Source organism: Sitophilus oryzae, unplaced genomic scaffold (genome assembly GCF_002938485.1).
Source record: "Sitophilus oryzae breed Bouriz unplaced genomic scaffold, Soryzae_2.0 scaffold_1307_pilon_pilon, whole genome shotgun sequence".
Taxonomy (NCBI): domain Eukaryota; kingdom Metazoa; phylum Arthropoda; class Insecta; order Coleoptera; family Curculionidae; genus Sitophilus; species Sitophilus oryzae.
The window spans coordinates 1255058-1281479 of NW_022145957.1; the positions used below are offsets into that span (position 1 = coordinate 1255058).

Sequence of the window (26422 nt, forward strand, 5' to 3'; positions counted from 1 at the left end):
CCTTGATGTAATTAAGAACTGCTTAATCTAAAATCACATTTTAAGTAAGCTAATACAAAATGCTCCAAATTGCTCCTAAAAAATATGATGTAGGTTACAATTATTAGCCTTTTTTCTTCATAACTACGAAGTTTCATGACCAACATTAGCCCACAAATACCCTTTAGGTTGCCTAACTCTCCCGAAAACCATGGTTTAGTTTCCCAAAATAAATTACGTATGACAGTAATAATACTGGCTGTTTCTTAGGTGCTGTAAAATATTGTTGTTGGTTAATTTTAATTAGTTTTAGAAAGAACACTGTAATATATTTCCTCTTAAAAAAAATCAATATTACATACATAATATACAAAGTATTCAAATTTAAAAATACTAATTTTTATTGTGTAAATTTTAATATAATTTTTATTGTGTAATTTTAACAAGCTTTTCCCTGTTAAGCCTAAGTTTTTATTCGTTTTATGCTTATATGACATTAAATTTAATATTATTAGAAATCTCATTAATTTTGAATAATTATTGTTAATATAAACTAAAAAGACGTGTCAATGTGTCTATCGTGCGTCAATATTCATTCAACAACTTTTATCAAGAATGTCATGCACCTTCTAGATACTAATTTTCTCGGATATAGTAAGAGATCACCAAGACTTCTCCTGTCAAGTAAAATAGAACTGCATCCTGAGGCACCAAAACTTATTAAAGATTAAATTATTCTATTTTTTTATCCATTTGCTAAATCCATCTTAAATATATTATCTATCTTATCTAGAAGCTTTAGGATAATTTTTAGTTTCTTTTTCTTGCGTATTAAATTCTTGTAACTAAGTTCTAATTATCATCTAAGTATAATATTTTTACCACAGGTAATTAAAGATATTTCTAAATTATAGAACATTTAAAAATATAACTAAAATTAAATGGTTGTAAGTGAACAACTGCTTATATCTAATGCGAAAAGAGTGCTCAGTCTTTTAGATGTTTTGGTGTTACCCTTAATCAAGGATGTTACTTTCATTAATATCAACTACATAAAATATACAGATGTATTTACTTTCTTTTTTTCTTTCTTTTTTTTTCTCATGGAAATGAATGTCAATATCTTGAATTTAAGTAATACTTATTGGTAACTAGTTCTGAAAAAAGGATTAATTATAGTAAAAACGAAATGCTAATTCTATTGTAGGGGGCTGAAAATAAAACCCTGTATATTTATTAATGTGTTTACACAAACTTATTTTGATTTTTTAAACTTTACAAAGAATAGAGTATTAAATTAATATGCTATTGAAGACAAAATAATATAATTAAATTTTTTACAACCCATTTTTTATTTTTTACAGCCAATTTAAGTACACACTGTATACATAATTCAATTTTCTGAATTCCAAACATCACTTATACACTTAGAAAACCACATTTAACAAAAATAATTTTAAATAATGTAGCAGTAAGTTGAGAAATTATTTTTTGCCACTTTTCACGTTTTCGGCATCACTGTGCGGCGGTACGGCATCCATATTTCGGTTCCATATAACATGGTGGGGATTATTACTGCTCGATACACTGCAAGTTTCGTTTTTGTGCTGTCATGATTGTAGAAAACCCTGTCTTTTAATTTCCAGAATGCTCTTGAGGCGCTGCTAATTCTGTGCTGAATTTCAGAGTCGATATTTGCCTTTTCCGAAATCAAACTGTCGAGGTAATTAAATTCCGATACATATTCCAATAGTTCTTCTCCGATTTTTATAGCGCTTTTATGATTTTCCGGGAGAGTGCACATGATTTTAGTTTTATCGATGTTCAGCTTAAGGCCCAAAGTCTCGTATGCCCAGGTATATCCCAACTAACATTTTTTGTTTTATAATGGTAATGGTTACGTTTCGATAACCTACTTAATAAAACCTAAGAGCCTATCAATTGTTCCGGAAACGTTTTCGTTACCCTTATAACACCCCTATAGCACTTAAATGGAGAATCTTATAAAGGTAACGGTGACCAAATTTTAGTACCTTATAAAACCTTTAACGTGGCCTTTACTCTCCATTTATTGGTAACTAAGAGGTTGTCTTTACCTTTATAAATCATAAATAAGTTTTATAGCGGCAAGGAATACATTTTCGTTACCTCTTTAAAACATTTATATTCCTTTATAGTGTTTATAAACACCAAAATAAAAAACGCCCCTTTTAAGTTCGTCTCTTTCTACAACGTTTGTTTGCAATATATTCTATTTCAAGTCCTTGTCATTATTATTCTGCTTGTAGTTTAAAGTTGACAGCAATGGATTTTCACTTTGATGAAAATGGCGTGTTATAATAATTATCCTAACAACTTAAATACTCTGTAAGAATTCTATGAGGACTAAATTTTATTGGCACGGAAAATTTATCGAGTAATATTAACATTTTACCCTTCTTAAAACTAAAGCGCCCCCATTTAGAACTCAAATTTAATTTATTTTGTAAAAACCAAAAAATTAAATTTAAGTCTCATGATTTGTTTTTTTTTGCAAATAAACTGCGCAACATTTCTTAACCCCATGCTTTTGAAAAAATACGTCATAAAGCTTCGGTAATATTGCTTAAAATGCAATATTCTTCTTTTTTGTGTAAGTACAACAACACAAACATAAAATGGCCGCCTTATAAAGGACGTCATGTTCGCCATTTCGCCTTTTAAAAACTTCTAGTTTTATATGGGCCTTTAAGTAATCATCAACACTTTAAAAACTCTTATAACACTTCCCTAGGTGTCATGGGAATTTTGCTCTTCCAATAAAACTTGAGGTGCTTTTGTGATACTTAATAGTATTATAAGTTACCAAAAATATTTTTATAGAAACTTGACCATTGACTATAACCCCACTTTTTGTTTCGGGCGCATTGGCTTTTGCAAAACAATTTGTTAATCAAAATAATTAAAACAAAGCCCTTCAATACACTTCAAAATTGTCCAAACCACAGAAGATGGAAAATCTGTCCGTCTTTGACCAAATTTCCCTGATACCTATACATTCTTCCAAAGGTCCTTTGCCCCTTCCTTCATCGGTGGCAGTCGGTTCAGTCGAAGTATTTGGCAATATATCTTCTTGAGAAATGTCTAAGTTTTGGTAATTTTTAGTAGTTATGGGTGGTGTGCTTCCCAAAATATTTTCGCGGGTTTTAACGCACTTTCTATAAAAACTGCTAATGTATTTAATTTTTTCCAATTTTTTCTTTCTACTTCCATCTTTGGTTTACAAAAGCAAAACAGGAACATAAAACATAACCTAACCCTAAAAATATAGCGCCCCCTATTCTACACATGAAAGGAGTTGCTACTGAGCCTATAAGTTTTATAAAATTCTTTAGGTTTTGTAGTAGCTGTAGAATGTTTATTAGGTGCCTTAGGATTTATAAGGGTTTTACGAAGCAAGCTATAAAACTCCAAGAGTAAAAGTTTTATAATAAGGTTTTTAAGAACGTTATAAAACCCTTTTAAAAAACCTTAAGTAACCAATACCAAAGGTTTTATAAATCAGGTAACGAAAACATTTTGGATGCAATATTATTAAACTTCAAGTATTTTGGTATTTTTTCGAGGTGTTACAAAACTTTTAACACCAATAGTGTTCTTATAAGACTTTAAACACTCTTATAAATGTTAAGGTTCCTTATAGACCTCTTATAAATATCCGTTACCTTTTAATAAAACTTTAGGCTCCGAAAAATGTTACTTGGGATGTGTTCAGCATTTCCTGTAATGCTGTAACGTATTTGCAACAAGAGCGCAGTCATCAGCGTATTGGAGTTCTGTGATGAATTTTATACCCTGTGTTTTTGCCCTGAGTCTTTTTATGTTGAACAGACCGCCGTCATACCTCTATCTAACACCTATTCCTCTTTTCTGCAGTCTGCTGTCCATTATAATAGAGAGCGCTGCCATGAATATGTTGAATAGGAGAGGAGCTAGGACACATCCCTGCCTAACTTCTGTATTTGTCAGGAGGGATCGCTCAGTGATCCATGATGTGACACTCTCGACTTGTTGTTATGGAGGCTTTTACACACACTAAGAAATTTGTTGGGCACTCCGAACTTTTGCATGATTGCCCAAAGTGCATCTTTGTTTACAGAGTCGGAGGCTTTCGTTAGGTCGATGAATGCAACATAAAGTTTACTCTACTGTTTCTTTACTTTTTCCTGTAGTTGGCGGACGGAGAATATGGAATCAACGGTACCGCGGTTGGTGCGAAAGTCCGTTTGCGATTCTGAGAGGATTTTTTCTATATATAGGTTAGGAACATGCACTGCCGGAAGTTCCAATTAAAATTCCAAACACATTTTTCAGAAATACTCTTAATTCTTCTGATATTACACACACCTAAACACGTGTATTTTTTAATTGCATTACAAAACCAAACAAAAAATTCGTTAAATAACCTATTGTAAACGAGCATCGTGATGTGCATATTAAATAGACATCGAGTGCATCTGGCGCAACTTAAATAGGATATGCGGTAAGATGACTCACTGTAATATTAGTCTTGGAATGTACAGAAATTAATTATGTACTAGAAATATTAAATACTTTAATTGTATAAAATTGTTAAATGAATTAGATAATCATGAAAATCGTCAAAATATTTATGTTTCTTTAAATTAATTTGACGCTTTTGCCAAGATTTTGTCCGCTAAAACAAAAAATAATCTTTTATTTAAATGAAAAAAATTAGTTGTCAAGAAATGTAGACAATTTAACAGTGCCTCTTGAGTTATGATCTATAGAATGTTTCACTGTCAGTACATGGTAGTTAAATGATTAAACTCTGTTTGAATTAATAATTGAATAATTAATAGAAATGAAATTCCCAAACATGCATGGGGAGTCTTCAATAACAGCAAATACTTTTAGGGGTGATATATTTCGACCCCAGAAACAAGTTTATGAGGTTTTTTCGCGAATTTTTTTTTTGGAAAATTTAATATTTTTCGAAATATGTTTTGGTTTTTTATTTTTAGTTAAAAAACATAATATCTTGATAATACATCAACATAGGTAAAACATTAAATTTACAAAAAAGAAACACAGTGGTTCTCATAATTTAAGCAAAAAATATATATTTTTTTAATTTTCAAAGTACAAAATACTGGGATATTTTGGACTTATTTGAAAATTGTTAAAGAGAAAATACGTTTCTTTTATCGAGATCTACCAGCCCTGAAAATATTTGCAGTTATTTAAGATTCACCCTCTATAATATCGTGAAACGTTTATCCATAAAGCGATAAACAACATACAAATATAATATGATGGCAATGAAATATTTTCACAGTAAAATGTGCGTCATCTTGTACACTTGATATCTGTATTCTGTATACCACCAAATTTTAGAAAATATATTAGCATTGGAGTGTTTAAAAAAATATAACATGTTAATGAATAAATGGTAGCATTTACATGGCTTATTTTTTACAAACAAGATAACATAATATTCCGGATTGTTGGATTACAACAACGCAATATACCGGTGCGTGTCGAAAGTGGCTCACCCCTATAACTTTTTTATTTTTTCAGATAAAAAAACGAGATTTGGTATGTTAATATTTGACATAAATTAGGACTGATTGAAGAATTCAATTGTTATTGGTCACTTCCTGTTTCACCGGAAATGACTACAACTTTTGATTTTTAAATGGCAACCTCGGTATTTTTTTACTTTATTCGATAAAAAATGACACTCTCAATAGAATGACATATCATATATGTCAACATTTGACATTTAACACTGTAATGATCTGAAATATATACACAGAATACATAACTTATTTAAATCAAGGAAAATCTTTGATTTTTTTTCGGTCATAAGCTCTGAGAAACTTTTTCGAGTGTCTTAGACCATTGGGATTTCCCAGTTCTGAACCGTAGTAACTGTCAACAAACAGTAACGGCAGGGAGCCACTGCGAGTGAAACTAAACTAAGCTAAGAATATACGAGCCCTAACAACTATATGTTGGGACAAGGTCATATTTTGGAATTATTGCCCTGGTTTTTCAAAATGACTGAAAAATATATGTTTAATTTTTGTTGGGACAAGTATTTTTAAATAATTAATATCATCATAGACGGCTTTGTTATAAACGTCACAAATGTCGCAAACTGTTTACTTCAGCATTGACAGCTTGTAAGTGACTCGATACTTTGAGTAGTGAGATTTACTGTAAGTAATTTTAATTTTTTTAATTTTCAATTTTGTTAATTATTTAATTCAACGTCATGGTCCGTGGAAAACCTACAAATCAAAAACTACGCGAAATTATCATTCGTCAATACAGTACGGGAAAAACAATTTGAAAAATTTCTGATGATTTAAGTATTGCAAAAACCACGGTCTTTAATATAATAAAAAAATACGGCGAATCTGCCAATGTAGACGTTAGAGGTAAATGTTCGGGAAGGCCAAAAGTTTGTATCTTAAAGAGATTTACGAAATTTAGTAAAAATTTGCAAGTCTGCGAGAAGAAGTACTCTTCGCGAAGTAACAGTTAAATGGAATACTGTAACTGGTTTAAATATATCAAGAGAATGTTGCCGAAAATATATCCATAAATGCGGTCTGGGGTTTTACAAGGCAAACTTTATTTTGTTTTGATAATCAATTAGCTGAAGATTATTGATACAAATATTTATTTAGGCCAAAGAAAAACCGCTACTGACAGAAATTCAGAAGAAAAATCGCTACAATTGGGCAAAATCTAAATTATCGTGGACACAAAATGATTGGAATAAAGTCATTTAGCGATGAGTCTAAATTTGATGTTTGCGTTGGAGATCATCGAAAACGAATAATACAAAATAAAGCAGAAGCCTTTCATAAAGATTGCTTAAAGAGGGTTGTTAAATTTCCTAAGGGGATTATGGTTTGGGGTTGCATGGTCAGCAAGAGGTTTGGGCAAATTAAATTTTATACATGGCACTGTTAACGCCCCAAAATATCAACATATACTTGGGACCTTACTTTTGCCTAGTGCTCAAGAATTGTTTCCAACCGAAAACTATATTTTCCAACAAGATGGAGCATAGTGTCATTCCGCAAAATCAACTAAAAATTGGTTCAGTAATAATAATATAAAAGTTCTATCCCATCCTGCAAGTAGTCCGGACCTCAATGTTATAGAAACTGTGTGGCATAAAATGAAGCAATATTTAAGAAACCACCCTCAACGAACAATTTTTGATTTGTGGGCAAAACTGCAGGAAATTTGGGATAATTTTTCTCCTCAAATGTGCCAATCTTTGGTAAATACAATGCCATTAAGAGTTCAGGCAGTTGTTAAGGCGAAAGGTGATGTAACTCCGTATTAAACAAATTTCTTGTTGTGCTGTCCCAATATATAGTTATCAGCAAATTTGGCTTGATTTTGGCAAAATAAGCTATTATCAAAGTGATTTGTTTGCAAAGTTATAAAAATGTAGTAAAATCGTCTAGATCATATTGTAATGTTTGAATTTAGAATAATAAACAAAATAAAATTGAGTCGTTTTAACAAATTACTATTTTTTATTGCAAAAAAGACCTTGTCCCAACATATAGTTGTTAGGGCTCGTAGAAAGAAACGGTAACTAAACGAAAATAAGTTTCATCGGCCACTGGGAACGATTTTTGCTTAGTAGTCAGCTAAGTTAGCTGCGTTTTCGTATTGTTTCTCTGCTATCAGAGAATTAATCGCTGCGAAAAATTCGCTGGAACCTGTCAGGAACTAAAACGAGCGAAACTAAACTACGATTTAAATTTCGTTCATATACAGGGTGGCGCACCTCATTTGCCTCGGTTGATTATCCGAAAACGGAAAGATGTAAAAATATAATTTTTTATGGGTATATGTAGAGAGGTAATGTGCATAATTTAAAATTATTTTCAGGGTGTGTCAGAACTAAGCTCCATACCAAAGTTATATTTTTTCTTATAGAACACACGGTATTTTATTTCATTTTTGGATTCTTGGACATTAAATAAGGCATTTATTATAAGGGTTTAATATGTTTAAAAGCTTTGGTTTTTGAGATATTTAAAGATATTTAAATATGTATGCTATAATAAAAAAGTTTGTCAACACCCTGTACATTACTTTTCAGAGTGAATTCTAGTGCGGACTTTAAAGCCAGGGAAATAAACTTTACTAAAAAAATGTATTGCTTCCGTAAATGTATACAGGGGTATCAAAAATTGCTGGTCTATTTTAAATATTTATTTTACATAAAAACTTCGTTATTTTAAATACAACACCCTGTATTTTTTAAAATAAATCGAAGCAGATTTAAATGCTCTTTTAAACTATATTAGGGTTTCCTATACCTATCTAGCTCATATTTTGAATAAAAAGCGATTTTTCAATAAAGTGGCAATCAAGATGGCTGGTGTCGCCATGGCAATTTGCTAGTGACAGTTAGTAACTATTTTCAAAATCGACATTAGTTTATGGACTTTATTTAAATTTATAACAGTTTACTTTTAGTTAATTTACCTACAATAGTTTAATAAGTATTTATTATTTTATCAAGAAAAATAAAGAAATAGTTCTTTTTGATTAATATTACGATGACTTGTAGATATATTGGATTTTCAATAAAAGAACCAATTAAGGCAAATTCATTTTCTTCACTTCCAACGACAGGTTTCTGCCTAATATTCATATACCACAGTACCAGCTCTGCGAAATAGCAAAAGTTGTTTTTCACAGGAACGCTTGTCAAAAAAAATCCTATTTAAATAGATATCTTTGAGCATAAACTCTTCAGGCTAACAAGCAATTGTCCTCACAATATCCATTCCTTCCATCAGTGGATACTGCTTCATTTTTCTTGATAAAATAACAAATACTTAATAACCTTATTGTAGATAAATAATTAAATAAAAATAACCTGTTATAAGTTTAAATAAAGTCCATAAACTAATGTCGATTGTGAAAATAGCTACTAAGTGTCACTAGAAAATTGCCATGGCGACACCAGCCATCTTGATTACAGTTTTATTGAAAAATCGCTTTTTATTCAAAATCTGAGCCAAATAGATATAGGAAACCCTAATACAGTTTGAAAGAGCATTTAAATCTGCTTCGACCGAGGCTTCGACTTATTTAAAAAAATACAGTTGCATTTGAAATAACGAAGGTTTTATGTAAAATAAATATTTAAAATAGACCAACAATTTTTGATACCCCTGTATACATTTAAGGAAGCAATCAAGTTTATTAGTAAAGTAAATTTCTCTGGCTTGAAAGTCAGCACAAGAATTAATTCTGAAAAGTAATGTACGAGGTGTTGACAAACTTTTTTATTATAGCATGCATATTTATATATCTTTAAATATCTCAAAAATCAAAGCTTTTAAACATATTAAACCCTTATAATAAATGCCTTATTTTATGCCCAAAAATCCAAAAATGAAATAAAATACCTGGTGTTCTATATTTTTTTTAGAATGAGCGCCACCCTGTATTTTCGTTTAGTTTAGATCAAGTGGCCACTGATGCATTTAAAAGTATGGGAGCTGAGTTTTACAAATCTTATCTTCACTTGGCTTCGCTCGCAGTGGCCGCCTGCCTTAATGATTGGCTTTTCAATGACAGTGGCATTAAAAAACAATAAATACAATGTCTTAGGTGTGTTGATTATTTTTAATGCTTTTTTACATTTTAATGCTAAAATTGCTGTACTAAATTATTAATGACTTCTCCAAAAGCGGATATCTCCAATAAAAATAAAGCTGGTGAGATAAACCAAAAGACAAACTATCGAGAAAAATTGAACCTTAATGATAAATTGCGTTTGAAATCACTTTTTTGTTAATCTATTCCACAGGGTCATTAAACTTTCGTCAAAATATAAACATTTAATTTTTGCCTCGTATAATATACAATTTCAGATTTCATTTTAAATTTATAAAGAATCTAAAAAAGCAAATAATATAGCTACAAATTGTTTTAAAAATCATCAAAATCTGTTCACCAGAACAAAATATATTGAAGTTTGAAATACATGAAAAATTTTAGGTCAGTCAGTTGTATAAAAATTATTGTAATTACTTAATAAAAAAAACTCAATATTTAACACATACAAAAATTCAAAACACGATATCAAGTGCATTTTTATATCTCTATTTCATTCTATAACTTATTGCATGTTTACACAATAAAATATTAACAATGGAATTGTTTGTTTTTAGACTGTATGTACTGATTTGTCGACTAGCAGTTAATAGAGTATTTATTTATGTTAGACTGAACTAACATAGCATTGCAATTAAGCTAATATACATAGTACAAGCACCGTATAATACAAAATGTATGTATTTCACAGTATATTGTCGTTTGTGTATTATTATGTACTACTGACCTAAAATCTGTATCGCCTAGAGCACAAAGAAGAAAGTAATTTCACCTTGTTGACCAACAATTGTCAGTTGATTAACTTGCACAGGTTTAAAGAAATTTATGTATATTTGAAATGGTATATAATTTATAGGCAGGGATTTTGATATTATTTTCTATTTGTATTTACTTCAGTTCTACTGGGTATTAATGGTAAGTAATATAAGCAATCGTGGTTTATTTGCTTGAGTGGTGCAAACATTGAAAGAGCATTATACAGGGTTGTTGTATTGTAGCTAAACGATTAGATTTTTGTAAATTGTAAGTCTTGGGTTCGTTGAAGGACTATTAGAGCTACAATTTAAAAATATTTTAACAAAATACAGAGTGTCCCAAATAATTAAAAAATATCAAAGTTGTATTTTTTTAAATAGAACACCCTATATATTATTACAATTTTAGTTTCTACGATTAAAATAAAGGTAAAGTTGATTAAGGTTTATCACACTTAAAAATAATAATTTGTTTTCTGACAGATAGAAAGAAATTGTCTGACCGTTTGACACTTAATGTCAAAGGTAGCTAGATAAAATCAAGAAAAATATAACTTTTCAAATTAAATCTTAAATAACTTAAAAGCGATTTATTTTAAGTATAGGAACATGTATAGCTAAAAAGTAACGAATTGAAAAACCTTTTCATTAGTGAAATAAAAAAGTGGGTTTAAATTTGAAAAAAATGATTTATGATAATTTTAAAATCGCTCAATTGCATGACAGCTAGCGCCATTAATATATGACATTTAAACAATTTAATTTTTGAAATAGATAGCCACATGTCTTCTCTTTGTGCCACAGTGGCTGTGGTAATCAGTAAATTTGACTTTTGAGCTATACAAATTATTTTGACAGGTAGTTTTTTTCGTCCAAAAATTTTAAATATTTTTTTTCTCAAAAACAATTAATGCTAGGTATAGAGTGTTTTACATCAATATTCATAGAACTTTACAGATAATTTAAGTATGTAATAAAAAATAGGAGCACCCATTTAAAATAAAAAAGTTGCTGTCAACTTCCGGTATTTTCGGAAGTGCCGCCATATTTAAAATATTTTTAATCTATAGATCTCGTTATGAAACTATGATATGCAAAAAATCTCCGATCTAGATATTGCAGTTCTCTAGAAACTTCTAATGCACGCTCAGCCTGGTACGCCCTGTATATAGTTAACAATTAATATACACATAGGTAATTAACTAATTTTTGGGCGGCAAACCAAACCAAACCAAACAAAGATTTAAATAGTTTTCTTGTTGTAAACCAATGGGCTTGCAATATTATTATTTTTACCACCTGTACATTTTGTACGTATGTTGCTTAAAAAAAAATCTAAAATGTCAATATTCCATGGATATAGCAATCTAAAATGTCAATATTCCATGGGTAAAGTGATATGAGGTCTAAATTATAAGGAAATGCATTTTATATTAAAACTTGAAGAGATAGGTAAAAAATGGTACCGTAAAATGGGGTTACTTGGGACAAATTCACTATATTTTTTTAGTCATGTGGTAATTTATAAAAGTTTTTGTGAAGACAAAGCAACAATTTAGGTGTAGAAAATGTCCTTCATATGTATTTAACCTATAAAGCATCATAAATGGTTCCTAATATAAGAATATTTATAAAAAAACTAACATATATTTACTGTCCCAAGTTTCCCCGCATTGGGGTTAAATGGGACTGTAACGGTTTTATATCGAAAATGCATGTTAAACTACTCACGGGTTACTTGGGACAGCAGAAAAATAAAAAAAAACACTAACACACATCTTGAGTTGACATTTTTTTCTCAGATAATTATTTAGAGGAAAGAAAAACTCGATTTAGGGTAAACTTATTAAAAATATTTATTTATTCATTAGAAAATGTAAAAATTCTTCAATAAACATAATAGGAACAAAGTCTTACGATTTGAATCGTAAGAACTAAAAGGAACTAAAAACATTTTGTATAAACACAAAATAATAGATCGATTGCATTCTACTTATTGTAGCCAATCAGTAACTTTATCCTCTGTGATATCATACTCATCAGCTAAATCTGGGAACACAAAATGTTTGTTGTTTTTCGTAGATTTTCTCATAAAGCTGCCTCTAATAAGTTCGTCTTCTTCCTCTTTTTTCAAAACTGTAGGTCTTCCATATCTTTCTAAATTCTGATTTTTACATCTTCTCTGTAAAGTTGATTTGGTTACCTTCCATTTGTCTTCCTCTGTTCTATCGGACATTCCAGATTGTAGGTACGTCTTCTATGGCACTTTCCATATTTTTTTCTTCAAAGTCATGATATTTTTAGAGCCTACTTTGCGAATATATTTTCTTGGCATGTGGAGCACTGAAAACAAAATCGATTAAATAACATGGGGTCACTTATTGAGCCAAGCGCTAACTTGGGACAATTGTTGACCCAAGTTACCCCAAACCATGACTTTTTTTAAAAAATATTTTTTACAATCTAAAAAATTATCTAAACGCGGTTAATGACATTGGTATTATTTATGAAACATAAAAAACTAACTAAGAAATGTAATTGGACTTACCTGTTTACTTTTTGACTGCCTCTTACAGATAAAGTTTTCGACCACTTATTTTTAGCTTGCTTCCCACCACCCACTTATTTTTTTTATATAAGTAAAATACTATTACTTTATATAGAATTCGTTTAATTAAATCATCCCCACATTGTTCTTTAACGAACCAAAACATTAAATTAAGATTATGTTTATATTTGCGTTGTTTTTGCCAGTTAAATTAGAAAAAGCGAAGTTGCGTCCCAAATAACCCCGACGTCCCAAGTAACCCCATTTTACGGTATATAGAATTTGATAGAAAATTAAATTGTGCATCTGATTCTCGTACAATATACAGGGTGTTCCATTTAAATTAAATATTTAATATAAATTTTTGCGCACTCAGTATAAAGTAGTATAATTTTTATTATTGCACACAATATCTGATCAATAAATAATGTTCAGTAAATATTTAGTGCATTTGACTATGCATTTGACTTGGAAGCGGGAGTGCGCCAGGGATGCATTTTATCTCCTTTACTCTTCAATATATGTGGCGAATCTATAATGAGGGAAGTTTTGGAAGACTACAACGGCGGTATCACTATAGGCGGTAAACAAATAACAAATTTAAGGTACGCAGATGATACACTTACACTCGCATCCTCCGCTAATGAATTAAAATCCATTATGCATAAATTAGAGGTTGTCAGCGAGAGATATGGGTTAAAACTAAATAAAAGGAAGACAATATTAATGATTATCGATCGAGAACCCACGATTACAACAGAAATACCAGGTTTCGAAGTTGTAGATCAATATATAAGGAGTACAAATAAACGAGGGTGTGACGCAGAAATCAAGAGAAGACTGTGTATAGCACGTAATTCCATGACCAAACTCAATAAAATATGGAAAGATTCAGCCATTTTAATTAGAAACAAACTCAGACTACTAAGAGCCCTAATTTTCTCCATCGCCACTTACGCCTCAGAGACCTGGACATTGAAGTTGGCAATGAAACGTAAAATCGATGCTTTTGAAATGTGGTGTTATAGACGGATGCTGCGAATACCGTACACAGCTCACCGTACAAACATTTCAATACTCGAACAACTGAATATCGAATCCAGACTGTCGATATCAATAAATCAATCATACTTAAGATACTTTGGCCACATATCTCGGAACACTAAAAAAAAGGCCTAGAAAAACTAATTGTGGAGGGGTAAACGGAAAACGTCCTAGAGGGAAATCTCCAAACCGTTGGGTGGACCAAATGGCGACGATAATAGGTCACAGTCTGCACGAGGCCAGTACTGCTGCGCAAGACAGAACAATATGGAGAGACACAATAAATAAATGCAATATCATAATGTCACCATACTCTTATAGAGTAATCGGAAGGAGGAGGAGGAGGAAATATTTAGTATTAAAACCTTTGATACCCTTGGAGAATTGAAGTTTTCAATTTTTTACTGCAATTTCACAAAATTGAAAATATTTCAAAACCGGTAAGGTTTAAGTGTGATAAACCATAATCAAATTTACCTTTATTTCAATCGTAGAATCTAAAAATGTAATAATATACAGGGTGTTCCGTTTAAAAAAATACAACTATAATATTTTTTACTTATTTGGGACACACTCTATCTTGTAAAAATATTTTTAAATTGTAGCTCTAATCGTCCTTCAACGAACCCAAAACTTACAATTTGTAAAAATCTAATCGTTTAGCTACAATACTCCGTGTCGTATTTTTTTATTTTTTCATTATCTACGGTATTTTTTATTGTTTGGTTTAAACTATGTCAAAATTCAGCAAGTGTGCAAATATTAACTTCAGTTACACAAGCTATAATCAGGATGTTACATAAGCTTATATCATTCTTATAAAGCGATTGTTTTTAATAATGCCAGCGATAATGATTTGTCAAAAAAATAGACAATACATATCTGAAATAAAATAGTATACAGAAAAGTAAAAATAATAGATAATTATACAGGGTGTCCCAGAAATAAGTGCAAGTATTTTAACTGGTAGTATAGTTCAACCCCAGAAACACGCCCATGAGGTTTTTTTCGCGAAAAAAAAATTGAAAATTCGAAATTTTAAAAATTTTTTTTTAGTTTTTAGTTAAAAAACATAATTTCTTGATAATATAGCAACATAGGTATTAGATTAAATTTACAAGAAAGAAACTCCAGAGAAGGTCCAGTGGTTCTCAAAATTTAAGCAAAAAATCACTTTTTTGGAAATTTTCAAAGTAAAATAACTCCGTTATTTTGAACTTATTTGAAAAACGATAAAGAGAAAATATGTTTCTTTTATCGAGATCTACCACCTCTTAAAATACTTGCACTTATTTCTGGGCCACCCTGTATAATACACATATGGTAGAAGTAAGATCAAATCAAATAATTCCAATCTTTAACAATGGAACTTTATAGATATAAAAGGTAAATATTATTATTAAATAATAGCGGTTAAAGTAAATCGAGTCAATAAAATCGTTTAAAAACTTAACGGTTTCAATTACTATAGGTATAGCGATTGTCCCAGAAATGTCAAACTAACAACCAACTATTTAATATTGGAATCTACTTACCCAGTCAATCGTGCATATTCTTTAATTTGTTGACATGAATTTTACGCGGTAGAAAAGATATAAAGCACTGAACAAGATACGTTATAGTTAAGACATTTCAGTTTTTATTAGCAGCTTTACGAATTAAAAAAATCGATTTTTTAATTTTAATCAGATTTTTTTTTTATTTTAATCAGATTTTTTTTATCTTTAATCAGTTTTCTATTTAAAGTCGTATCCTAAATGGCTAAATCTTTGTAACTCTGCCCGATATTGACAATATTAACATTTCTAGGATGAGTGTCGTGTTTCAACATGGGTCACCGATATATTTTATTCAGTAAACTTTGCCGATGCTCCTATTTCCGCAAAAATAATCGACCGCTTAGATCAAAGGTATTTTTTTTGAAAATAGTCATGTCTGTATTAAGTCGAGAATAAAATTAGTACCATCTAATTTGCAAAGTACTTATTGCAGAAGAAAATGTCGGTAGAAATTTGGAATGAACCAGAAGATAAATTAGGAAAGGCGGAAGTTAGCTTGATCAACATTCAGCTGCTTCAAAAAAGGTATAAAACAGTCTTGAATCCAGCTTATCTTTTGACATTGATTAGTCCACGAGAATAAAAATATAACCTGACATTAGAAGAAACTAGTCCTGCACTAGAGTTTGCGAATGAAATGTATTCAAATACCGGATTTCTTATATACTTCACAGTTTCAAAGTGAATCTCTGCCATTTAGAAGTGTAATGGATTCAAACGAAATAAGGGTTTTTCGGTGGTAACGTTTCAACTTGTAAGCTACTGCCTAACCAGGCTGCAAATGGCGCCTTTGTGCCTCGGCTGCTTCCCTTCTTCTGTTTTCAGGATCGCTAGTTCATCGTTGCTGATTCCACCCGTATTGACGAAGCCAGAAGGCAGAAACACTGAGTGTCTACGGATGGTCATGTTTTAGTCATGTCTCATGACTAATCTTACTGTAGACTTGCCCAATAAATTCTTTCTCCTTTTTATGTAGACAACTATCGAATGGAAAATAGGAAAGTTAAGATGTTAAGATCAATATCTTCTTTCGTTTTTATTGCTCAGAGATGTCACTTTAGAAAGGCGGCCATATTAGTCGTTTTGAAATTTTAAACCTCATACAGTTTATTAATTAGTTAGACAAAAAGCAATATAAAATGTATTACTATCAAGCCCAAATTTGACATATGTCATGAGTCATGGAAGAAATGATAAAAGAATCATGACGAAAATTTTAAAAAATTTGGATAAACACATACTGAAACTATAAATTGACGAAAAACGAAGAAAACCCATTTTATATTTTAGAAAGTCTGGCATAGAATTTTGAACAGCCTGTATAATTTAAGATTACGATATTTCTAGAAAACTAAGTACAGACCAACTATAGTAAATACCTAGTATAGTTTTGATTTCAGAACATTTTTAGCCGACCATACCAACTAACAGGTATGGTAGGTTGTATTATGATCGGCAAAAAAAAAGTTTTTTTTAATTTCAGTCAAAATGAGTTAAATGACCTAAATACAAAATATTTTCATTGTGTCTGTCTGTCCGTCTGTAACACGATAACTCAAAAACCACTAAACCGATTTTAAACAAATTTGGCACAAAAATACTGTGGCACCCGAGAATCTGGCCGTTAGTTTTTGGTGGGGGTTGGTAAGGGGGTATGGGAGGGGGTTAAAAATTTAAAAAAATCGTAACTCCAAAATTACAGTAGCTAGCGAAACGCGGTTTTCAATTTAAGATTAGGGATAATATTTGCAACAAAATTTGTAATAACATCAAAATCAGTCAAAGTCGCAGTTTTTGAGATAAAAAAATATCAAGTATGGGCGGCTATACATACTTGGCCAATTTTTTTTATTTAATTATTAATATCTCTGAAACTATCAAAACAAATTTAATAATATCTTAGGATTATGTCAAATGATCAAAAAGGAAGCCAGAAAAATGCAAGAATATGTACCTCGATCCACTGTCACTTTTTGAGCCACCCTGTATAAGTTAAAATATTTTTCTGACATACAATTTAATACATACCTACTTTAGGTTTGCACTTATACAAAATTCCTTTTTAAAAAGTTTTTTTTTATTATAGGAGCTACAGATACCCGGCGCGACGCACTTTGCCCGACCCTGTATGTTATTTTTATTACACCTAAATATAATTTACTTTTTAAATTAGAATATGATACTTCAATAGGGATGTCTCTAAATAAAACTACCATATGAAATATGTTATAATGGTTAAGATTTGTACATTATACATAAATAAAAATTTCTATAATTCTGATATTCTGCCAAGCCACAGACCGCAAAAAGCTTTGAAATTTAATAACTTCAAAAACATTTGATGCATTACTTACTTCAGAAGAACGAACATAATATTTTCTCTGAATTCATTTACTTGAGTATGTTATGTTTGCAGAAATATCATATATCCCACTTACACACTACGGAGGTACGTGTTATTTTTTTTCTGAAAAGTATGACAGAATAATTTACTAAAAATGGATGTTCTGTTTACTACGGTTTCACACTCGGTTTTAAATAAAGGCAGGGTACCAACTTAATAATAATAACTAGAATATTTCCAAAAAAAATCCTCTATGGGTATTTCGCCACTACAAGAAAATCTACCAAATAAAATAGTTATTTTTTGTAAACACTTCTGGCGTTAATCCCAAATGGAAACTACTTGTCAGAAGTTAGGTTTACAGTTATACAAATTTGCCTAACGAACAAAAAAATGCTTAACGTTTCGGAAAGTTTATCTCTTTCCGTCGTCGAAAGCAAAAAAAAATACAAAGAATAAAGAAAAAGACTATTTAAAATATTTAAATTCAACTATTCGATAACACTTTAGTTTTCTAAAAACAGATAAGTCTACAAAAACCGTTGACGTTCTGTTAAAATGACATTATATCAAGTTAAACTTCAAAATTAACAATTACTACCTGATAACAATTACTTAATAAGGCAAAACCAAAAAGCCCCAAACTTTCTGTATGATCATTTTTAATTTTTACGTAGGTATGTTTATTTATGTTATGTTCTTTAAAATCAAAAAAGGGATTGCCATACATTACTAACATCTACAGATGCATTAGCAATACAGTTATTTTTATTAGATTGTATTAAAAAAGCCTCTTTTATTTTTCTTTTAGAGGCTATCCCTTATTTCATTATAATTTTGGCGTTATTAAAATTTATTCTATGCCCTGGGCCCTATTAGTGAATTAGCTGGTACTTTCTGTACTTTTTATATTAGAATCTTTGATACTCAACAAGAAGAGCTTTGCTAAAAAATTGGACTTAGATTTTCTGCTAACGAAAAAGATAAATCTATTTTCCTAGTGATGATATTATATTTTAATTGTGTATTTTGTTTCAGGATAATCAAGCATGGAGTCCACTAATGGTTACATATATTCGACTTCATATTTGCCAACTGAAAAAGGAGGAGCGGATGTAACATCGAAAAATTTCGACAAAAATGAATACGCAACAAGCAGGGTCTCAGAAAAATACGAAACATATCAGGATTTTCTATACAGGACACAACTAAGAAGGCGCTTGTCTTCTACAGGTAAGATATTTTCAAATTAAAAAGAAATTGTTAACAGATTATTCAGTCAGAATACGACATTATTGAGATTTAAAAATTGACAATGTAGATCTAGAATTTAAAAAAAAATTGAAATTTTGACCCTTTTTTTTTAAGGCTTTGAAATTTTGACCCTTTTTACCATTTCAAAATTATTATTGTCTATATAAAATTATCATTGACCGACATTGATACCGGGTGCGTCTCAAAAGTGGCTCACAATTATAACTTTTTATTTTTTCAAATAAAAAAACGAGATTTGTTATGGACGTATTCAATTGTTTTTGGTCACTTCCTGTTTTTCACTTTTTGGTCACACCGGAAATGACTACAACTTTTAATTTTTAAATACCACCCTCGGTTATTTTTCTTTATTCGATAGAAAATGGCACTCTGAATAGAATGACATATCATATGTCAACTTTTGACATTTCTCATATGGTTTATTTGAAATTGTACCATGCGGTTCATAACGACAGTTTGACTCGACATACCAAAAGTGTGTGGTACCAAATTATTCGTAAAAAAATACTTTTTCCAAATATGCTTTTTCCAAATAAGCCACCCTTGGTCCTTTTTAAAAAAATGAGATATGATTAAAAACACGATTTGAGCGTCTTTTAACCGACCAGGACAAGACATGAAAGACATTGGACTATTAAATCTATTTTTCCAATGCACCCTGCACCTTGGGTAAAAATTAGTGTTTTTGACACAGCCATGGCACTCTAGATTGAAATTTAAAACACGATTTTTTAAAGCGAAAATGTCAAAATTCGACGTATGGTATGTCATTCTATTCAGAGTGTCATTTTCGATCGAATAAACTAAAAAAATTCCGAGGGTGCCATTTAAAAATCAAAAGTTGTAGTAATTTCCGGTAAATTATTAGTCAATAGTTTACATATGATATGTCATTCTATTAAGAGTATTATTTTCTATCGAATAAAGTAAAAATATACCGAGGGTGCCAATTAAAAATCAAAAGTTGTAGTCATTTCCGGTAAAACAGGAAGTGACGAAAAACAATTGAATATGTCAGTCAATTCTAATTTGTGTCATATATTAAATACCAAATATTTTTTTTATATAAAAAAAAATTAAAAAGTTACAGGGGTGAGCCACTTTTGAGACACACCCGGTATATCTAATTATCATTATCTAAAGATAAAAATATACATTATAGAAATTCAGCAGAAATTAGAAATTTTAATAATTTTTAAAAATTTCGATTATATAAATTATTTCTTTAATAGAATTTTCATTTTTTATTTATATTTAAAGCGTATACATGCTAACAATAGACTCTTTATTGGAAAATAATCAGTAGAAAATTACAGAAAGATTATTTAAATGAGAAAGTACCTATTAGTTCAAGCTGAGATCGATTTGTGGTAATAAGTTTCTAAAATCGATAAATACCTCAACATCACGCTAGCAGTGTTGATAGATACAAAATTAGTATACTTGGTTAATATCATTGTAATACAGAATTTCCAATATAAAGTGAAAAAGACAGAAACACTAAAAATACCTAAACAAAATAATAATTCCTGGCTTAAAGATCTTTGGTTCGGAAGAACTTCCAATTAAAATTTCAGAGGTGTTGTTTCACACACCATCATAGCCAGTTGGACCGCCAACCTCCGAAGTTTGTAGCTTCCGAATAACGGTCTAGATCATAGATAAAAGAAAATGATCTACTATTAAGATAGATATGAAACTTAATAGGAAAATTTTGGGCCAAAGCGCCCCTCCGTGTTTTTAGTGGAAACTACGTTTAACCCAGCGCCTTCGCCTTTTCTGCTGTAAATGTTTTTTATGTTTATATTTGAATTCAAAGGATTTATTTTTTTATTTATTTTATAGAGTTTCATGTGAATGATCGTAAGTCGACTGACTGTCTAATGAATAGACCGAGATTTATAGATTTTAAAGCGAACGAAAAAAAATCAAACAACGAATACATACCATATATTTTTCTTTTATCTGAGATACATACCTTATCGTCTTTTGGAAACACGTACATTTTTGCAGTTTTGTTAGTTTCTTTGCAAGATGCAACACAACAAGTCGACTGACTGTCTAATGAATAGACCGAGATTTATAGATTTTTAAAGCGAACGAAAAAAATCAAACAACGAATACATACCATATATTTTCTTTTTATCTGAGATACATACCTTATCGTCTTTTGGAAACACGTACATTTTGCCAGTTTTGTTAGTTTCTTTGCAAGATGCAACACAACAAGAAAACACCATTTTTACAGTTAATAAATAATAAAATTATTTCTGACTATGATATTTAAAATTTAGATAGATAGAAAATTAAAAAACAAACCAGTATTTGCAAACGCAGGCCCAAATTCAATAAAAATCAAAATTTTTCCTGCGAAAATCAGGCTTTTTTCACTTAAAATGTATTTTTTGATTTATCAGCAGTCATTGTCAAGTTGACAATATACAGGGTGTTTTCGAATTAGTCTAAAAAAATTATGGTGTGATTCCTCATGTGTTCTTAAAACAATTTTTATATAACCATTGGGTCTAAAGTACTTCCTTTCTGATCTACAGGGTGTTAAAAATTAAAAAAATCGATTTTTTTTGCTTAGCGTAAATGGTACACCACTGCTTTTTTAAAGAAAATATATTTTTTTCTTGACTGGCCGTCCTTTTTCAACAAAATTGATCTTTTGAGTTTTTCTTGTTCATCAAACGGTTGTCGAGAAAAAAATAAATATACTTATTAAGAGCCCGCCTTAATTCGTTTTCTAATGATTTTTATTTTTTAGATTAATTAGGAGACACCCTGTATATACATATCACAAACAACCAAATAAACTAGTAACCTCTAAAAATTATTTTTCCTACCACTAGGGACATACCGTGTTTTTAGTGTGTACTAAATTATTTTATTAAAATTTCACCATATAAGTTTACAGGCAATGGTCTAGATAAAGCATCTAGCTCATTTGCCAACTCAGAATTAGAATTTACAGTTAGTAACTCGCATTTCCATTGAAGGACACTGTCATATTTATTTCAAACCAATAATCAACAAGAATATTCGTATAATTTAATAAAAGTACTGCAAATCACTATAAATAATGAATTGTTTGTAATAGAGCTGTAATTTACGTATTATTTATTAATCCGGTAAATGATAGGGATAGACAATTGTGATTGGATGAAAATTTATTTGACATATGTCTAAAAAAGACAGCGATTTAGAGTGACAAATTGGTTATGTAAAATTTAGCTTATAAAAAATGAAATAAAAATACCATACCCATGTTCAAAAAAATAAAGTAGATTATGGTTCCAGACAGAGAGAACACTAATAACTAAAGTGAGAGAGACCGATCAACGTTAATTTTTGAAGACTGTGTTAGTGGCGCGGCCTTTGGCGTCTAACCCGAACTATGAGCGCATTATCGATATAGGTTGCATTCATACCATATACTGGCGCCAAAAATTTAAAATTTGTGTATTTGAACCGAATCTTAATCTTTCAAGTTTATAATAAGAAATCTTCGTAGTTTTTTTAGATTATTTTGTTGACAACGAAAATCTATTATTAGACTTTAAAACCTATAAATAAAATACTGTGTAGGAGCATAATAATTTATTTAACTTAGTTTCGTTTTCAGTTTTTGCAGAATTCATTTACCAGGTCTTTGGTGGGTTGTGGGTTGTCATGCCTTTTCTTGAATTAAAAATAAATAAGTTCAATTTTTCATTAAGGTTTAATTTTACATGCTTAAAAGTTTAGGTAATCCGTTTCTGTACATGTCGTAGTGGAGTCCATACTCCTTGCCATACTCCAACTCAAGGCTGCAATCTTCAATATCATTTTTATCTAACTTGGTTGGGAGTAAACAGGGAAGAACGGTTGGGAGCTCGCACAGAGTATCAGTAGGTATCCCGTAGGTATTCAATGTTTTTGATAGTCTTTATTCTATACCAAAAACCTATCAGTTAAAAAAAATAATTTGTATTACTGGTAATTGGTAATAATACCAGGTATAATACCTAGTCGTGCCATAGGTATCAGAAAAGAATAAGAATGTGATGTTTTACTTTTACAATCGGATTTATCCCATAGGTTATGCTTACCTATGTAAATTAGTAATGTACGACTATTAGTACAAGAGCTAACAACGTCGAAAAAACAAGTATTTTAAGACGTCTGGCTCTTTGATATGTCTTTAACTATGCTCTCTAAAACAGCATGCGGCCCGTCTGGCTGCCGGTAAACGTTGCATTCCCTACTGCGCATTGAAAGAAGATCCTATATTTTATTAGTCATTTAAATTCTAGTATTGAATATAAACCGACCGAGTCTCCATAATTCAATGCGTAGAGTTTCAGACCACGAACCGAGGAGTCAGAGTTCGAATCCGGGTCAGGACAAAAACTTTTTTATTTTATTTTAGTTTATATTCTGATAGTAAAGTATTAAATATTTTTTTTTGAATCACCAGAATTATTAAATAAATACTTTACTATCAGAATATATACGAAAATAAAATAAAAAAGTATTTGCCCTGACCCAGATTCGAACTCTGAATCGTCGGTTTGTAGTCGGAAACTCTACGCACTGCGCAATGGAGACATGTTCGATTTATATTCAATACTAGAATTTATAGGACTAAATTAAAAAAATATATAGGATCTTCTTCCGATGCGCAGTAGTGAACGCAACGTATATTGGCAGCCAGACGGGCCGCATACTGTTCCAGAGAGCATAGTAAAAGATTTATCAAAGAGCCAGACGTCTTAAAATACTTTCTCGAAAACGTTGCTAGCTCTTAGACTATATTATGTGCACTCACAATTACTATTAGGTATTTTAAAATAATTACCGAGATAAAACTTACCTTTAAAGGAAACGTTTTGTCTAGATCTCAACCACAAAACAAAAATTACAAAAATGCCGAAATAATCGTGGAATCTCAAATAATCAATAATGACAATCATATGACAATAATCTTCTCTTCTCACAAGCTAAAAGAACAGGTACATTCAGTCAAAAACAATTTATTACTCCGATTATCAACAGATTTTCGTTATCTCCATCTAGAGCTAAGAAATAGAAAAAGCTACTGACAATCTAATTAATCCTGTCAAATGTTTAACTTGCAAAGTTGAAAACTTCCTTTTTTGACCGCCTAAACCATAGACTTAAAATAAAATATAGACTACACTATTTACATCTCAACGCGGACAAACAACCTTTTTTGTACACATGTTTACTTCTGGGTACAGTCGACCGAGCCTTCCTCATCCAGCCTATGTTGTCACGTCTTTAATATTATCAATATTTTTTTTCTTGTTATACACATATATTGAGATATTAATACTACAGTTTAATAAAGTAGGTTTTAATATTCCAGAGATGTATTAAATAGTCCTTATACTACTAAATTATAAGTCGGATACTGTTTAAAAAGGATAAGTTCTTTACAATATGACAACACCGATTAGAGGCGAGGGAGCCTATTCATTCATTTATTACCTTGTAGTACGTGTCGCACGTGTGCGGTAAAGCTTTGTTGCCGCTATCTCCCCGGCTGTATTAACGCATTTTCTTAGCTTGTAGTGCTTAAGTGTTTATTTTATTGACTTTTTCTGTTCAAGAACTATAAAATATGGTTCGCCAGTGCCAAATTTGCAAGAAATTTGACTTAAATAATCCATTTAAGTCTTGAAACGACTTTTGACCGGTAGGCAACTCTCAATTTACCCATTGGGAGTCAGTGGCGTTGTTGTAGAAAGGCGCTTATTTAGATAATATTTTAGTAAAATGTAAAATCTGAATTTTTTCTCTTACATTACATTATTTACTTACTTACATTGTAACAAAATCATAATTATAACCCTGTTAATAATTAATAATGTTTTTATTAAAAATATATTCCGGTTTATTCTAAAATTATCTTCAGAATCTAAAATAACATACAAGAATTTTAAAATGATATTACATTATGAAACAATATTTTTTAATATACCGGGTCGTCTCAAAAGTGGCTCACTCCTATAACTTTTTTATTTTTTCAGATAAAAAAAACAGATTTGTATGTTAGTAGGTGTATATGACATAAATTAGGATTTATTGACGTATTCAATTGTTTTTGGTCTCTTCCTGTTTCACCGAAATGATTACATCTTTTGATTTTTAAAGACACCCTCGGTATATTGCTACTTTATTCGATAAAAAAAGACACTCTGAATAGAATGACATATCATATGTCAACTTTTGACATTGTCGCTTAAAAACATATCCTATTATAAATTTCAATCCAGGGTGCCATGGTGTTGTTAAAAACACTAAGTTTTAATCAAGGAGCCTTGGAAAAATAGTTTTGATCGTCTAATAGGTTTCGTGTCTTGTCTAGGCCGGTTAAAAGATGTACAAATCGTATTTTTAATCATACATATGTCAATTTTTTCAAATGAAACAAGGGTGACTCATTAGCATATTTGGAAAAAGCATTTTTTTATGAATATATTGATACCACACACTTGGTATTTTGAGTCAAATTGTCGTTATGAACCGCGTGTTACAATTACAATTAAAATATATGCGAAAATGTCAAAAGTTGACATATTATATGTCATTCTATTCAGAGTGTCATTTTCTATCGAATAAAGTAGAAATATTACCGAGGGTGTGAACTATATAATATACTGAGGGTGAAAAACAATTGAATGCGTCAATCAATCCTAATTTATGTCATATACTAACATGCTAAATCTCGTTTTTTTATTTGAAAATATAAAAAAATTATGGGGGATGAGCCACTTTTGGGACGCACCGGGTATAATAAAGACAGTACCGAGTTAAATAAATGTAGTTTTCATTTTATCCACTTCCTATCATCTTCCTTGCTTTAATGGAACAGATTTATGTTTTCTCTAATTTACATAAGATATCACTTAACCAGAAAAAACATTACAACAATCATATTTTTTTTTCTCTCCCTGTCGCCGACTCTATTATATCTGTGGAATAGATCCTGTTTTGATTAATATTAGGGGTTGTAAATGTTTGACTAAAATTAATAATTTATTATTAATTTCAAAAATTACATAATTTCGATTGTAACATTTCTTCTATAACGTGTATTTTATTATTTTTATCCTTTTTGGACTCAAAGACGTTTTTTCTAAACTTTTATTTAAAAAACCTGTCCTAAATTTTAATAAAATATAAAAAAGTTTAAATACGATATATTTTTAATTTAATTATAGCTTCATTAAAATAA

At 30.4% G+C, this 26422-nt stretch overlaps 1 protein-coding gene across 1 annotated transcript in view; it reads left to right on the forward strand.

Moving 5' to 3' along the window:
- The window catches only part of LOC115874912, a 181296-nt gene that overhangs the window by 104009 nt on the left and 50865 nt on the right, over positions 1 to 26422 (forward strand). The window contains exon 3 of the mRNA XM_030890208.1: positions 18940 to 19134. Within this exon, the coding sequence (XP_030746068.1) occupies positions 18951 to 19134 (184 nt within the window). The 5' untranslated portion in view covers positions 18940 to 18950. The remainder of the gene's footprint in view (positions 1 to 18939; positions 19135 to 26422) is intronic.